A 17,810-nucleotide genomic window follows, 5' to 3' on the forward strand; every position below is an offset into this window, starting at 1 on the left:
ACTGTTATTTTTAAAAAGTCTTTTCATATTCTGAGCAATCATGAAAGGAAATGCCAAATCATAATTTCATATTTTAACCCATCCTCATGGGGGGAAAAAGATTTCATAGAGCTGTTGAAGACACGAAGCCTACAGAACATCTAGAATTAACTTCAGTGTGTCATAAGTATGCATGGAAACTGCTGATCCTTTGTGTTACAAAAACATTTCATATCAACAGTGCCATATAGTCTTATCTTAGTTTCCCTGCTCAGCTGGGTGCCACCCAATTTACTATTTTAAGAATTGAATTATTGGGCTCAGAAACTTTTATTTGCCAAAAGAATCTCTTAATGGTCAATCTTTTGCCTTCACCTAATTTAAAAGCAATATAATTATATTACAGTAGAAGCCATTTACAATAATCTGTTTGTATTATAACTTTTAGATGGTCTGCCTCTGAACTGTTTGACAACTTCTTTTGGGCTGCCTTAGCAAAAGTAAGGTAGCCAATCATTGGAAAGCTTTAGATGGGGTTGCAGACCACACAAGGGACAGGGAGAAATTTGTTAGTTTATATTACAATGCAAAACAATCTGATTGCAGACTTTTAAAACATTATGTGAACCAAAAGTCATTTATCCATCAAAAGTTACCCTTCTCTGGTTTTTGCAATGGGGTTCAGCAAAAATTGCAAGCAAAAAGTGCATATTAGGGGAAATGAAGTTATAATTATGCTAAAATTACATTAAAATGAACAGTAGGAACATCATTGCAAAAATGCGTATATTGGACAAAAAATCCTGCATTAGGAGAATGTGTGCACAGAAGCGCCCATGAATTTTCATGTGAAAAACAATTAGTTAAACTTCAGGAAGAGGCAAATTTAAGATTGGAAATCAACAAATTTGCCCACTTGTTCGCTTTAAGCTACTGTGTGTATGCAAGAATGTTGGACAAAGGAACTGGATTCTGTGGAATTATTTGCAGGATGATGTCAATATTCCCCAAATACCATAATGAATATTTAAGTGATGTGTGTTAGAAGATTGTTAGGTTTTTGGTTTTGGTTTTGTGTCAAAGTTCTAAGCTTTATTTTAGATTGTAGGTCCCAACCTGATTTTGAGAACGGGAAATATATAAAAAGTACACAGAAAGACTCAGCAACAAAACAGTTGGAACTCTGAATTGCTTTCACAGAGTTGCAGAAAGAAAAAAATGCACTTAAACATATATGTGTATGTACTTGTGCACGTACACAACAACCTTGATTTGATTTGATTTGATTTGAATTGATTTGATTTGATTGTTTTAAATAGGAAAACACTGAGCACAGCATGGGGATAATAGAAATTGGGAAAATTGTGAATGGCATGGAGAAAGCAGATATAGATTTTATTTTTACCCTGGCCAGATGGACTTTGGTCTGACTGGCAGGGCACTTCTTGAACAGATTTCCATACCTATAAAAAGACATCAGTGGAAAGTGTGAATACCATTAAGTTGGCCAGAGTGAGCTATTCATGGGAGTTTGTTTTCACAGCATGCATAGAATGTTTTCCTTGTCTGCTAAATGTCAGAGTACTAACGCAGCATTTTGCCTTTTTCTCTCTCACAGAGAATGCCAAATAATCCCTTGTTGGCTGTGGGACACTGCCAGATATCCTATATGTGCATGTACACATGCAAACACACACACACAATATATGCCCAGAGTTAATTACATATAACTGTGTAGAAATGCTGCCCATTTCTGTCATTTTTAAAACTATTTTCTGTGATCAATGTAAGCAGAATGTTGCATTCCCTGTTGAATGACTGTGTTCTCTTAATATTCTGGAAAGGTAAAGGATTGCTCAGTCAGGACCTGAAATAATAGCAAAGAACATAGTAGAGTATTTTAAATAAATTACATTATAAAATATTTACAAGCCAGACTTCTGGGGAGAAATGTAAGTCTACATTTTTTCTGGTCTACATTAAAAAAATCACTTTGTAATGTACAGAATGGGATGGGTGGGGGGAGATACAGGAAGAGATACTAGGCTAAAATTCCTCTTGCCGATGTTTATCTTCTAAACTGTATACTGGGCTGAAGTCAGCTGACCTTTCTGCCACTAATTGTATTCTGTTTTCCATATAGGTTATAAAATGGCATCATAAACCAGATGAGAAAATGCCAGGTGCTGCCACAGTGCATTTCAAACCATATTATCTTCTTTTCCTTGATTATGCTGCTCAATATAAAGCATAAAATGCAGATAATGCTTGAATTACTGGTGGAAAGGAGGGGGGGGAAGGACCCTTTGGCTGCAAAGTACAGACTTGGAAGAGAGCTGAAGGTCACTCCATCCAATCTCCTCCCCGAAGCAGGCCTCTCCACAGCTAAACAAGGCTAAAAGCTTGAGCCATGCTGTCCACTGTGAAGTAGGAAGCAGCATGGACCTGAGAGATATTATGCTACAGGCACCTGGCAAAATACCCCCTGATGGCTCTAATTTCAGTCCCTGAAATCCAAAGAAATCACAGTTGTAGGGATGGGTGAGAAGTTCACTTCAGTTCATTTTTAAAAGAAAGTACCCAAACTGGCACATTTCTTCATATCTGGGACAGAAATAACTTGAGGTTTTAACAAACTGAATGTGAGAGAAATCAAAATGGAGAGATTTGTCTGTCCAGGTCTAGGACTTTAACACATTAGCTTCTCAAATCCTTGCACTGTTTCTCTATGAGTTCAAACATGCAAGTCCATAATTAGGATTGCCGGCTCATCAGTAGCAGTTATATGGCAGGCAGGTCCAACATGATCCATTCCATCATGAGCACGGCTGTTTCCAGTTGGCAAGAGCAGAGGCTGAGCTTTTCAGTTCAGTTCACTTTTAGTAAAACATTGCAACTGTTTTCATACCTGGAAGGAAAAGGGGGTTTCAAAAGCAATGAATGTGGAAGAAAGTAAAGCCAGCAGATCTGTCCATTCCTAGGTTAAACCCACCACGTGGTGTTTGGGCTTACTCCTTCTATAAAAGAGACTTCAAAGATTATAAATATCGATTCTGACTCAGATGAGGAGTAGGAGGGATTAGAATCTACAGCTGAACTGCCAAGGCAAGTAGACTTAGAGATAAGTCAGTCCATCACTGAGAATCAGGCAGTTTCAAATACCTTGGGAAGTTTAGTGAGCAAGCTATTGTGGAGCGGGCAGACCTAGCATCAATTAATGTGAGAGTATGGTGTGAGGTTAGGAGGGCAGACCAGTTGAGAAGTGTCAGATGCTCCAAGCAATTAGTCCCGAAGCACAAGAATCAACCTTGACAACACTTTTGTACTTTTTTTATTTTTTTGGAGGGGAGAAGTCTATTCAGTTCGGAATCAACTTCTTGTTATTAAGGCACATTTCCCTAAAGACTGGTATTCAAACTAGCACTGTTTCTGTTGTTTTTGCCTTCTACAATACTCTTCTTTTGCCCTAGAAAGCCATCCTGACTGTTCGGCTTTTCGTTATTAAGCCTATTTATTTATTTGTCTATTTATTAGACTTATTTTCTAAGCAGAGAGCCCTTTGCCCTGGTCTGATTGGAAAGAGGGAGCAAAGAATATCATTGGCCTATTTATCTGGCCAGGACTGGCACAGGATTGGCATGTTCTGCGAGGCTGATTACCTGTAGTGAATGTCAGAGTGTTCTGTGGAGCATGCCTTAGTCACATGTGAAAGAGATTAACTTGGTTTAAATCATAGTGTTTTATGAGTCATGTTTTAGACATACATGGAAGAGACATGATTGGTTCATGTCTCCCCCTTTCACATATGCTCAGACAAAATGAAAATTTCCAAAATCACATAAAGAAAGGACATATGAAGCCCCAGAGTGTAAAAAAGATAAAGTTTTATTCCTCAGAGCAGCCCAGCATATTTCACCTTCAACAGCTGTACAAAATGTGAGCAATTCAACTCATTGGTTTTTATATGCACACAAAACATTTTAAATTCCATATGCAACTTTATATATTTCAATGGTGCTTTGTATCCTTGCTTAAAATGTATAAATGGAGCCTTCAGAAAAAAGTATGTCTTCAGGATTTTTACTCTGACTATTACAAGGGCAATATTCTTTTATATGCATTTTGACAGCTCTGGACTGTTCCTCCACATAGAAATTGTTGCAGAAGCATCAGATGCCATTAGTCCATACAGCTAATTTTACAAGCAGTGAATTGTCTTAAGAAATATTTTGTGTAGTTGACATGTTCATCGAAGTCTGTCATCCTACAGGTGTCTCTGTGGCCACCAGAGTGGCTTCCCATGGGAAGTGAAACCTCTGGTAAGACATTTGAACATGAGACATTAGGACCTGTCTGATTAATTGTGTCTGGGTCAAGGTGAGAGGTAGGTTGCAATGGTAAAGAGGAACAGGATGCATAAGAATTTTGGTATACTTGCAAAAGAGTTGAGCATGCTTCATTCACATCAGAGGAGGACTTAGAAGGGGACCTTGTTTTTGAAAAAGTTTAGCAAATTTTCGCATACGTTCACATTCCAAAATTGCACTTCTTTTCCAGAAGATGTTCAAAACTAACTTAAAATATGCACATTTTCACACTTTTGTCTGAAGGTGAAAATAATACAACTTTAAACAATACTCTTTTTTTCTGCAATTTTTTCCATTATACAAATCTAAGCATTTTCATAAGTTGATGCACAGAGAATCTGGGCAAATGCAAACACCTCTTGTTCACACTTTCCCATGGAGAAGCAATTCCAGTGGGCCCCAGCAAAAGCTCAGTCCCTGCAGGTGTGTGTTGGGGCAAGAGAAGCTAGAAAATTATGCATACTTGAGGAATTCTCCCATTTTATAGAAAACCCAGCCTAGCCTGGCATTTTCCTGAGCAGAACATAGGCAGTATGCCCTGTTGGAAATGTAGTAGTAGCGACACTTTTCTACCTCTTTTTAAAAAATGCTTATAAAAGGAAGTCCTTCCTGCCCTTCCCTTAAGTCATAGCCTTAAAAAGAGCCTCTCTGTGCTTGCAGGAGGTAGCTTTAAACTGTGGAAAATGTCAGTAAACCACTTGAGCTTTCAGCACAAGCTTTTCTTGTTCCAGGGAATTGACATCTGCACATATTGCATGTTTTTACACAACTATGTGGACTAATGACAATTAATGTGTGCGAAAGAAGGAGGAACCCTGATATTAGCATTTTTACAGTTAAGGGAATCATAAAACATTCCACAAATTAATTTCCTGGTTAATCTACAGGTATTAATTTGTATGAAATCCTTGACCTTTTCATCTAAATGATTTCAATACAATAATTTATAGATATTTAAAAATAAGCCTAGCATATTATTTCTAGGCTTTAAATTTATAGAAAGAGATTTCTAGCAGAGCTTTCTACAATTTTATTGAAACCTTAAGATGCTGAACAGTAGATATGTCCAATTATTCAGCTTACTTTGAAGAGGACTACATGAGGCGTGCATGTGTGTGTTGGCTTTGATAAATGGGAGTATCTCTTCACAGTACTTAGCTGAACTTTGCTACCAGGGGATGTAGCAATGACTACCGACTTGGATAGCTTTAAAAGAAATTGGAAAAATTCCTGGAGCATAAAGCTATCAGCAGCTAAAAGTCATGTTGGGTCTATATTATCTCCAGCATCAGATACAGTTTGTTTGTCAATACCCGTTGCTGGTGAACATGAGCACAAGGATACTATTATATTCCTCCTCACAGATGGGCTTCTCCTAGGTATCCCATGGGCCATTGTGACAACAGTCAACGATACAAGTCTTTCATCTGATCCAGCTTCTATCACATTTTCTTATGAGTGAACATAATTGTTAGAGAGTGAAATTCATATAACACCATGTCTAAACTTCTAGTGACCTTCAGGTGGTATTGTCTCAACAGTATTTTATTAAATGTATCCATTCAATTGTACAGTTTAAGTGTGAAAAAATCTTGAATGTATGTTTCTGTGTGTATAACATAAGCATACCACAAGTATTTGAGGTGGGCAATATTTCCATTTAATGTCTCATAAATGCATATTTTGCTTCCTTTACAGTATCAGCCAAACCAAGGCCTCACAGTGATGAATACACGAAGAAGGTTCCTCCCCCTAAACCAAAACGGAATCCAAACACTCAGCTAAGTGCATCTTTTGATGAGACGTACATCAAAAAACATGGCCCCACAAGGTCAACCCTTAGTAGGGATGCCTCCTTATCACAGGTCAGCAGCCCTGCTCCAGATACAGAAGAAGAAGAACCAGTTTATATTGAAATGGTTGGAAACATACTAAGAGACTTCAAAAAAGACGATGAGGACCAAAGTGAGGCAGTCTATGAGGAAATGAAATACCCCATCTTTGATGATGGAGGTCAAGATTCAAAGTGTCCATGTGAGTATGACCACCACAGCTGTTCCTCTCAGTGTGCTACTCCCACAGTGCCTGACCTTGATTTCACCAAGTCCTCAGTGCCATCCACTCCCAAGGGTGTGCTTTGTGATATCCCCCCACCATTTCCAAATTTGCTTTCTCATAGACCTCCGCTCCTGGTATTCCCACCTGCACCAGTGCAATGCTCCCCAAATTCTGATGAATCTCCTTTAACACCACTGGAAGTCGCAAAGCTTCCTGTTTTAGAGAACGTGTCTTATATCAAACAGCAAGCTGGAGCTTCTCCGTCTTCACTGCCACCTCATACGCCAAGTCATCAAAAACTGGAGAAAGACCCAACAGCATCTCATGGAACTAGTACTCCAGGGCACTCCTCCTCACCTCCTCATCCTTCTACCTTATACAGAACACAGTCTCCCCATGGCTATCCTAAAAGCCACTCTGCCTCTCCCTCTCCTGTTAGTATGGGTCGGTCACTTACCCCCTTAAGTCTCAAAAGACCTCCTCCTTATGATTCAGTACATTCAGGAAGTCTCTCAAGAAGTTCTCCATCAGTGCCTCATTCTACAGCCAGAAACATATTGCAAGAAGGAGGAAAAATGGTAAATGCCTCTGTCAATACCTACGGGTCATCATCACAGAGTAGTTCACGTTCAAGAACACCTACAAGTCCTCTAGAGGAATTAACCAGCCTTTTTACCTCTGGACGAAGTTTACTGAGGAAATCCTCCAGTGGAAGAAGATCTAAAGAGCCTGCAGAGAGTAAGTGTTTAAAATGATAATGATAATGATGATAATGATACTTCACCTCTTTCCTAAAATCAAAACTTGTGTCACAAGTTAGCAAATTAGTAGCAAATAACCAGATTGCTCCCTAATATGAATTAAACATACCGTAGTCTAAAAGCCGAAAGGCAGTAGGCAACATTTACCTTTCTATGCAAATTTTTCACAGATTTCAGTGTTTATGAAACAGTATTCACTTCTGCAGATGCACCGAAACATAGATGAATACATTAGAAGCAAATCAATTCATATCAGTTTGGGGATTTTGGTACCTCCTTGGATTATAACAATGATGGATGAACTCTCCTTAGCTTACTGTGGAAATGGATTGCTCTTTGAAAGTTTATTTAATTGAAATAGTTTCAGGCTGTTCCAGTGAGCATATGGGGAAAGCTCATCTATTTTCTAAGATGTTTCTTCTAGCTCATGATGTTAGTGTACGCATGTTAATGCTGCTCTTTGCACAGATGACTGTATTAACCCCAAGAACTGTAGTTTAGTTTCATCTTTCCTAAGTCCGCCCTACTACCCCAGCCATGGTCAACATCTGCTTAGGAATTCAATTGCCACTGCCCACTTGCTACAGATGCACATATCTGTGCACATGTGTGCACATGCAAATTATGCTCATTATCACCATCACCAACCATGTTGGCCTAATAATGAAAGCTGGGTGGTTTACAGAAATTAAAGCCCTCAAATCTAATATAAAAATAACATAAAATCTTTAACTTACAAATATTTTAAACAGCTAACACAATTGTCAATAAAATACCAGGACCCAGTAAATCAATTAACTTTAAATTGTAAAACCCCATCAAAAGGCTAGAAATAGAGGAAATTATTAACCTGTTTCCAAAAGGACAACAAGATTGGCACTAGTTGTGCACACACAGGGACAAGCCACCAGAAGAGCCTCAGTCTGTTGATAGATTTGATAGGAATGGGATTCAAACAGTGAAGATGAAGCAGTTTTGGAATGTCAGTAAATGATAGTATCAGATCAAGGCCAGGAAATGCCTGTAGTTCAAACACCATTACCCCAGTTGGGTGAGGGTGGAGACCAACCATCCTGTGGGATTGTAGAGATAGCCCAGCAAGGAGCAGAGCTGGGGACAGAAGATGACAAGAACTCTGATTTACCCATGGGAGAGTGGGAGGTGAGTTCAGGGTCTGCTCAGAGTGTGCACCAAGAACTAAACAGTTTGTCAGATGTAGATGTAGTTCCTCTATAATCCTCACTGGTCAGACCTCATCTGGAATACTGTGTCCAGTTCTGGCCACCAAGATTGAAGAAAGATGCAGGTAAATTAGAAAGGGTCCAGCAGAGGACAACAAGAATAATCTAGGGTTTGGAAACTCTGCCCTATAAGAAGAGACTGAGGGAACTGGGCATGTTCAGCCTTGAGAAGACTGAGGGGGGACATGATATCCCTTCAAGAGTACCTCAAAGGCTGTCACAAAGAGGAAGGTCAAGATCTCTTCTTGCTGATGGCAGAGTGTAGGACACGGAATAATCAATTCAAGTTGTGACAACTTAGATTCAGGCTAGATATCAGGAAAAACTTCCTGACTGTCAGAGCAATTCTACAACAGCCTAGAGAGGTGGTGGGCTCTCCCACTAGAGACATTCAAAAAGAAACTGGACAGCCATCTGAGTGGGATGGTGCAACAGCAGGGTTGGACTTGATAGCCTTCATGGCCCCTTCCAACTCTACTATTCTCTGATTGTATGCTTCTATGAGTCTATGTAGAGGCCCCTCCCCCGAGGAGAAGTGGCTGTTTGCTAGGAGGCAACATTGGCAGGAGATTCAGTTGTTGGAGCCGCAGGCAAGGCAGACAGGCAAGGAATGGCAATGCCCCACCTCTGAGCTGGCAATGGATAAAGTCTTTTAAATGGGATGAAGATTAAGGGGAGGGCTCAGAGAGGGTCCAACACTGTACTCTGGGTGAATTCGAAATGTTTGACAAAAAAGTTACGTAACAATAAAGCACTGTGAAAAGGGACTCTGAAGCAGTGTGTTTACTCAGAAGGACTGTGCCTCATGACACTGCACACCCAACACTGAGGAGAACATTCCATAATGAAGAGGTCACTGCCACAAAGGCCCGCTCCCATGTTGCCCTGTGCAAACTTGCATCAGGGAAGGCAGATTCATACTAGAAAGTGGCTGGCTGCTCTTTGCTCCTGTTAATGCACAGGGCAACATGCTGAACTAAAGAATTTAACATGCAGAACTAAAGAAGACTATCTGGAGACTGAGACCCAGGCAGGCTGGAATTGTCCCACAGGCCTGAGTTTCAACACCCTGAGCTAAATAAACTCTGTTGGTTTGGTTATTCTAAGTAGAAGGAGCCAATTAGATGACACAAAGCTGTTTCAGTGGACTATTGCCTTTCTCCCTTTCATAAGATGTTGCCTCTTGTTTGCCTTCAGCATGCTGAAAATGCTTTTGATTCAGATCTTTAGGAAAATGAAATGAGCGCAGGCAGGAATTGTATTCTAAACCTTTGATATGTTAGCAGAGTAACATAACCTTTGATATGTTAGCAGAGTAAGTGAGCATGTTGTACTTTCCCCTTCAGGTTCTATAAAATCACTTTATGGTTGAGTTTGAGGTATCTTGAAGCCTGTATAGCAGAGCTGCTTTTATTTGAGAAAGGTTTATTTTCTTGTCCTGGCATTTATGTAGCAAGTGGCTATAAATAATGCCTTTCAGGCAGAAGAGCTAAACCCTTTTCTGGACCAAATGCACCTGATAGCATTGTGTTTCTAGTGTCCATGGCAGAAAGTCATGAGCCAAATTTCAGCTGTGCATACATGGTGGTGTGTATGCCATAGATCACTGCATTTTAAGCCTCTCTGCTCCAGTCATTTTCAGCTGTGGGGGAAGAACTTGACTCCATTTATATGTGGCTCTGGGAGGAATTGGGGACACAGAAAGCTGCCACATACCAGCTCAGACTATCCATGTCACTGCATAGTTTCTACTCTGAGTAGCAATGTTTTTGTGGCATCTCAAGAGCAGGTCTATGATGACACATGCTACCTCATTTTGGAAAATGAACCTGGAACCTTCTGAGGGCAAAACATATGCTTTTCCACTTCATTCTAATCTGTTCTAATCTGGCCATGGGACATTTTTGGGGTATAGGAGGGGGGATGGGCTACTGGGGATTTATCATCTGAGAGCATAGACAGAGGTACCACCTTGGAGTGGGGTGAATGCTTCTCCAGGTTCTCTATCTCCACCAGCTTCCATGGGAACTTCACAACAAGATCCCTCAGGAAGAATACATTCAGGAGGAAAGGAAGTGCATGTTTGTGGGGGAGGGGGGATTGTGGACAGGGAATAGAATGGACATGAATCCACTGGATCCACAAGCCTCTCAGTTCCTGAGCCCTCCATTGGCAGGTAGGCAAGCTAGAGGCCCATCTAAGCTCAAAATGGAAGCACGGTGGATGGAACAGCTGTGAAAGTCTCTGCATCTGCCTCTCCTGCTACCCTGCTCAGCTCTTGCCAGCAGGATAGATGGAGCACTCCATGGTTGAAGCCTTCTGCCTATCAGGTGTCAGCCCTATAGGATCACACCTTTAGGACTGAACAAAATGTCTGAACACACATATGTGCGGCTATGTGCTATGTGCAATCTTTATATATCTGTAATGCTATGCAGCCCCAGTTCAGACCAGTAGCATGCCATGCCATCGGAGGGGTAGTAAAAGCTTCCACAGCACTCTTTTGAATGGGCATAATTTTTTCTCCCACCCCTCCACAGGGCATGTGTGAATGAGAGAGAGAGAATTGAGCCATTCCTTTCTCTTCTCTCTCCTCTCCTCTCCTCTCCTCTCCTCTCCTCTCCTCTCCTCTCCTCTCCTCTCCCTCCCATGGGAGCAGGAGGAATTATGTAGAAACTGAGTGGACAGAAGAAAGAATTAACACCCCTTTCTTGGAGTACCAAGGTCCCAAACTGATATGTGCATGCTTACATAAAGATAAGGGAAAACACCCCAAAATTCTACCATACATGTCTCCATGAAAAGAAACTTTAGTTTGACCACTAATCTCTCCATTCTAGAAACAAAGCCTTGTCTCCCAAGGGATAGGTAGGGATGTAGGTCATTATGTTGATGTGGGAGCAACATGGAATTTTTGAGTTTTTGAGGTAGCAACATGGAGATTAATAAATGTATCCTTATGCATATGAGCTGGGTGACTCAAGTTGAGAGAGTGAGTCAGTGAAAGCATTTGCTTCATCTCTGTACAGGATCGTGACAGCTTGTGGTACATTGTGTGAAATCATCATTCTGCTGCTCATTTGTGTGTGTGTTTGGCCTAACAATTACACTAATAAATACAAAATATTATTCTGTGTGTGTGGGATGCAGACAAATCTGGATTTTCAGTCCTATATGGTCCTTGTAACATGAACAGGGTTTTTTCCCCATTTCCTCTCCTTTCTGGTGAAATATATTACAACATTTAGGAATCATTAGAGCGAGGTGACAAACAAATAGTGAAGAAATACAGATGGCAGGAAATATAACTGAAAAAGTATTTGTTGAAGATCCATCTAGGATAAAATAAGTACTAGTTTAGTGGCAATATCAAAGGCATTTATAATTTTTAAATCATAAAAATTAAACTCTTGATATTTATATTTGTATAGGCCAAACTCAAGAAATTCCCAAACAGAATGTGATTTTGGCTCAACCATGTACTGGGGCCAATTCTCCCACATATAGCATTTCAAGGAGGTTAGCTCAAATTCTGAATCTGAACTGGAAGAGGCAGTGGAGTTGGAATTCTTAGCTGAAATATAAAGGCCAGTGAGCTTCAAGATAAGCCAAATGGTTGATGAAAAGAGCACCTCTGATTTTGGAGGAGACACTATTGAACAGGCAGGGCCAGCAAGGAAGAACAGAATTTGTCCCATCATCCAATGCCAGTTCAAGAGGGCAGACCAACTGGACGGTGTTCAGTGTTTCCATTATCTAGCCATAAACATCAGGAACCTCCTTGAGGATGGAGCTAACTCCTCTCACTTAGGGAGATAGGAGGCCATGAGCTGTAATCTCTCTAATTAGTTGGCTTCCTGTTAATTAGCTGGCTTCCTGATAATCATTAGATGCCTTCTGATGATGTCTTTTGACCTTTACAATACTCCTTTTGTTTCACAAAGCCAGACTGGCTGGCCCTCTTTAACATAATAAAGACTGCAGTCAGACTCTTGTCTTAATCTGTTTGAAAGGAAAAGGAGGGATGGGGGTAGATCAATTTCTGACAGACCAGTTCATATATTTCCCTCTTATTGAGTCATCATATTTTCTGAAGCCTCTCTGCTGTTATCTGAATGTCTTGATTCAACAGACATTTGAACAGAGACATTTTCCACTGATGAATCAACTCCCAACCTGGCTCATGCTTGCATTTTCCAGACCATATCCTATGTCAGACTCCAGAATCACAGTACCTGCTGGTCCCTTAGCATAAGGTGGCAGTTGTATTTTCTCTTATGGCAGAAGTTCTGCTTTCCCTCTTGAACTGCATAGATGTTAAAGGACACACAAAAGCCAGTGTGCTGAAGCAGTTAAGGATGACAGTCCACAGTTCAAACCCCTGCTCAGCCAAAGTTCAAATGATATCTAACTCTGCATATAAATGAAACATATAAAATAGCATGTGTGAATTTTATGCAAATTTCTGTGTTCCTTTTGATGAATTCCCTCTTCATTGAAGATATATAAATTGGCCATCCTATAACAGCCTAGGGACATACAAATCACCCAACACAATCTAGCCAAAGTACTCCAAATGTTTTCTCAATGCTCATTCTGACTGAAATTCTTATCTGATTGTAAACTTTCACAGCTGCTCCATCCTTTTTACCCTTTTTATATAAAATCTGTATGAATTGTCATATATGCATTTCCAAATCTAAGCATTCATTTTCAAATCTTTGAAATACATGTTTTCTTCTTCCACTGAAGTGTACAGCCATGATTTTTTTCAAAAGTACACTTTTTCATGCATATTTTCCATACATGCACATTCTGTCAAATGCGTTTTCTTTCATTCATGACTCATACTCAAAGCAGGAAAATGTGCTGTCTTCAACTGTTAATTGCATCCAAATCAGTGTTCAATCTCAAATGTGTGAGCTGGGAAAATCTTGATTAAAACTTAGCTGAGTTTTTCATACAATGCTAGGGTGGGTTGCCCACCATTGCTTATTTTGGATCTGAGCCAATGCTTCAAAAGGACTGGCCTGCACCTGTGTTGGGCCTACAATATTTGGTACAGGTATAGACCAAGTTCTCCACCAGGTCCCCCAACTTCCTGGTAAAACTAATTGGCTGGGGGAAGGAGTTTGGAGTTGTCCGTTGCAGCATGACGGGTCCATGGAAGTAGCAGTCAAGGCACTCTCATTACTTTTCCCTGTCTCCCAGTCACTAAGACAGGCAGCAAGGCTTTCTTCAGAAATCATTAAAAAGAAGATTTTAGCCTTTGCATAACTCCTCCTCCTCCTCCTCCTCCTCCTCCTCCTCCTCCTCCTCCTCTTGCCTGCTGTACTCCTTGGGGGATAACAGTAGCCTAATATGTAAATACACTTTAAAATATGATTAATCACTTTCAACCTCCTGTATATGTCACTTGACATATAATTAAATTCTCTAACATCCAAGATTCACTTTGCATCCAAAAGTAGAAATGTTGAAATTAGTTGACTTCAGATGCCTACCTCAAGTTCTCAAGTCTTTTAAAACTGAGTGTGTAAAACTCCCCCTCCCATCCCTGGCTGAGCACAAAACCTTTTTATATCTATAAAAGGAAGAATTGTAAGCTTGTAGAGACCCCTGCAGGGAAATTAAGAAGAGTGGCCTTACAATGAGTACTCACTACAAATTAGGATCTTAGGGATTGTGCTGGAACTGACACAGCACACTAATCATTCTAATGGGTCTTACCGTAAAGTCCATTTAAAAAATTCTGGGAATGGTAATGTGTGCATTAAAAAAAATTGGTTTGTAAAGTTCCCAGGAAAATACAATGATGAACAAAGGTGTCTAGATGGTTACACCAGTCCTGGGTTAACAGACGTTTTCCAGAAAGAAAAAGGATAGATGTGATGAAAAAACAATGCGAGATCTGAAGAGAAGACATCATCTGACTCCTGTAAAATTCCGTGAATGAAGCAGGCCCATTGTACATAAAAGCACTGAAGCACTCTTACAGGATTGAGCCATTTTTGTCATATTTGTATTTATTTACAAATACACAAAGTGAGCATAAGTGGGAACACAAATGCAGGTCTAGCAGAAGTGAATGCTCCTGTTTCCAGATCAGATCCCCTGAAAGAGACGCCTTACTATCTATCCCCAGGTGCGGTTAGCAGCTGTTACACACTGTTAGAGACATGCAAAAACTTGGTTGCTTCTGACAGATCACTGAGTGTTTTGCAGGAGATCTCCAAGGAGATCTACCAGCAGATCCTGATCAGTCTTCTACATGCCCCTGCTGTAAATTGCTAGCAGTACTGGGGATATTGCTCCCTTACTCTGATGTGCTTATGAACATCAGGAAGAAAACCCCAGTGACCTTTTGATAGGGTATTATTTTCAATGACTGCTTTCATTATAAGCACACCAACTTAGTTCCATAACCTTCAATGCAAGTCAAGGAGAAAGTCAACCTCCCTCATGCAACATCCCTACATTTTTTGTTCACATTGGAGTGATTAATACCCTTTGGAGTATTTAATTTCTGAACTGCAACTGCATTACATCCTGATATATGAACAGAAAAGGCTTAGGAAGAGTCTGAAACTGTCACTGGGAGCCATGACTAGATATTGCCTACTCCAGGTTTAATGAGAATGTATAATCATATTTGCTAAGGAAGCTCAAATTTGGAACAAGCATGAGGCACAATATGGAAGCACCCATTCAGAGGGAGTTGTCCCTGATTAAATTGTGGTGAATATCCTGATCGGTCTTGAGGGAATATCACCCCAAAGCTTGTTGGGCTGGGATCATCAGACAGTATCAACCTACTCTCTTGTTATTGCAAAATGTACCAATGTGCCTTCATGCATACAAGCAAAAGTGAAGCAGCATGTTAAGATCTCTCTGAACAAAACACAACCATGGAGTGTGTTGGAGAATGCAGCTGGTGGGGAATGGAGCTTCCCATACACAATAGGCACAAGAGGGTGTATCCCTAGATACAGTGCTATGCATTCAGTCGACTGCTGCATATACAGGTAACTGGCTTGGGGTGTCATTTGTAAATTCCCTAGATGTAGGGCATAGCTACCCTGCAATGATCTGTTGCGTGTACAGAAGTATTGATCCATATAATTGGATGTAAAAAAAAAGCTTTACAAACATACATGTCCCATTTGCAATCCTGAATACAAAAACAAGTGGGATCACTGATTCCTCTTTCTTTCTTTCTTTCTTTCTTTCTTTCTTTCTTTCTTTCTTTCTTTCTTTTGAGCAATATTTGCAAATTCTCAGATTTGCAGTTATGTGCAAAACAAGTTTTTTGCATACATAGTTTGAAATGTGCATGTTTTTAAACTATGTACATTATAGACACACACATGCATTTTTATGCTTTAGTCAGTAGAGCTGACCTACAGAAATGTGCACTTCATGCATTAAAAGAAACTGAACAGGCCAGAAATGAAAATAGGAGTGACTTGAAATGAGATTCAAAGTGATTTTCAGAGAACTTAGGAGAGTTCAAAAATTGCTAGTCCTTCCATTTCTGTCTATATACAGATCACCTCCCACAGGATTGGGGTCACTGCACTTCGAAGCTTCCCATCTCTAAGTTTCAATATTGTATCTCCAGCATCTCAGTTTTAACAGTAAAGAGGAAAGAGAGGCACGTGACTTGGCTGTCTATCATGATAGGGTCTGGATCGTATAGTTCTTCTGCTGCTGTCAGACTGGCAATGGATTTTTCCACCTTGGATGAACAGACCTTGGATTGGCAATTTTATTTCCCACACCCTCACATGGCAGAGTTAGGAATGCACATGAAATTTGTTTCAACCTTTATCAGAATTTGCAGTTTCTGGCTCCAAATACAAACTCAAACACAATCCACAGTTGAAATGCATACATTTTGAGTTGGTGATGTGATCTATGGGCAAAAATAAAAACTGCAGCAAGATGCATACCTTTGGGGAAATCTGCAGGAAAAAACACGTCCTTTTTAAAGTATGTGAGCAAACATAATTTAATCAGGATGTGTGCACAATTGATGTGCACATTTTGGAACTGTGTGAAAATATGCACAGAAAACGAAGCTCATCATCTGGTACGAAAAGAGACTAGAACAAGCGTCACGAAGCAGTTGAGAGAACTTCAGGAAGCTTGAGTTTTGCTAATTCTCAAATGTCTGTTGAGAATGTTTTTGCCTACATTTGCAAAAACAAAGAATGAGTTCTATCCTACCGCCAATGTACGGTGAAGGGAAAAATAGGCTCTTCCCTTTAAGCAGTGACCATCAATACCTGTACTGTGTCATCTGTTGCTGCTGGCGCCATGCCAGTAAGGAAAGCTTGCTGGGGAGGTGGGCCTGCTGTTTCAAATATACTGATGATGTGACTGGTTGCTTTTCATGAAGCAGAGACCTTCAAGCCTTCAAACTCTTCATGTCCTTTATTCCTTTATCTGGGGAATGCAAAGCTGTGTCCAGCAGAATGTGAATATAGGCAGCACTTATGTATGACTTCACTTGCATGCCTGTTGGCTGAGTCTAACCCATGGGTCCTCAAACTACAGCCCGGGAGTCAGATCCTGACCGCCATGGCCATTTATCGAGCCCGCCTCAGAGGTTTTCAATGCACCGTGCATGCGCCTAAATGCCATGCATGTGCCACGCGTGCGTGCCTTGCCCCTCGCATGGGTAGGCAGTGGCTTGCTCACGAGGAGATCATTTTGGACTCGCTCAGAGAAAACAATCTCCAAGCAAGCAAGATGCTGCATCACACACCAGCCGCTGCATTGCAGCGCTGGTCCGCCCCCGCCTTGAGCATACCCCCCACCCTCACCACGCCCACCCACCCCACCCTCACTCCCACACCCACCTGTGCGCCCTGCCGGCACCACCTTTCCAGCCCACGCCCAGCACCGGCACCTTTCAACTGGGCCCCTGGTGAAAAAGTCTGAGGATCCCTGGTCCTCAATCAGCAAATTCCAGTTTAACCAATCAACAAATGCCAGTTCACTTTATTAGCTGGCATATCCAACCCACTGAACTATGTGTTGATTTAAACAAGTTCCCAGGTAGTATCCCAGTCAGTATCACAGTAAGAATAACAAATAAGCATGTAAGAAATGTTGCAAGATGGAACATGTTGGAAGTTAAAAAAAACTTCCTCAGTCAATGAATTCACTAATTTACACTGCTGTCTTTGTGATTTGGAAGAAAACTTTGTGTACAGATATACAGTTACTATGTGTTCAACAGTTCACACTACAGCATGCATGTATAAATGGGTTTTGTTGTTGTTGTTAGCTGCGAAGTCGGGTCCAACCCATTGCGACCCCATGAACAACACTCCTCCAGGCCTTCCCGTCCTCCACCATCCCCCGGAGTCCACTTAAGCTCACGCCAACTGCTCCAG

At 40.8% G+C, this 17,810-nt stretch overlaps 1 protein-coding gene across 1 annotated transcript in view; it reads left to right on the forward strand.

Annotated features, from left to right (window-relative positions):
* NYAP2 (neuronal tyrosine-phosphorylated phosphoinositide-3-kinase adaptor 2) overlaps positions 1-17,810 on the forward strand; it is a 160,412-nt gene that overhangs the window by 95,648 nt on the left and 46,954 nt on the right. The window contains 1 exon segment of the mRNA XM_044432989.1: positions 6,045-7,142. Within this exon segment, the coding sequence (XP_044288924.1) occupies positions 6,045-7,142 (1,098 nt within the window).

The sequence above is a fragment of the Varanus komodoensis genome, unplaced genomic scaffold (assembly GCF_004798865.1).
Source record: "Varanus komodoensis strain SLA01 unplaced genomic scaffold, ASM479886v1 scaffold25, whole genome shotgun sequence".
NCBI lineage: Eukaryota > Metazoa > Chordata > Lepidosauria > Squamata > Varanidae > Varanus > Varanus komodoensis.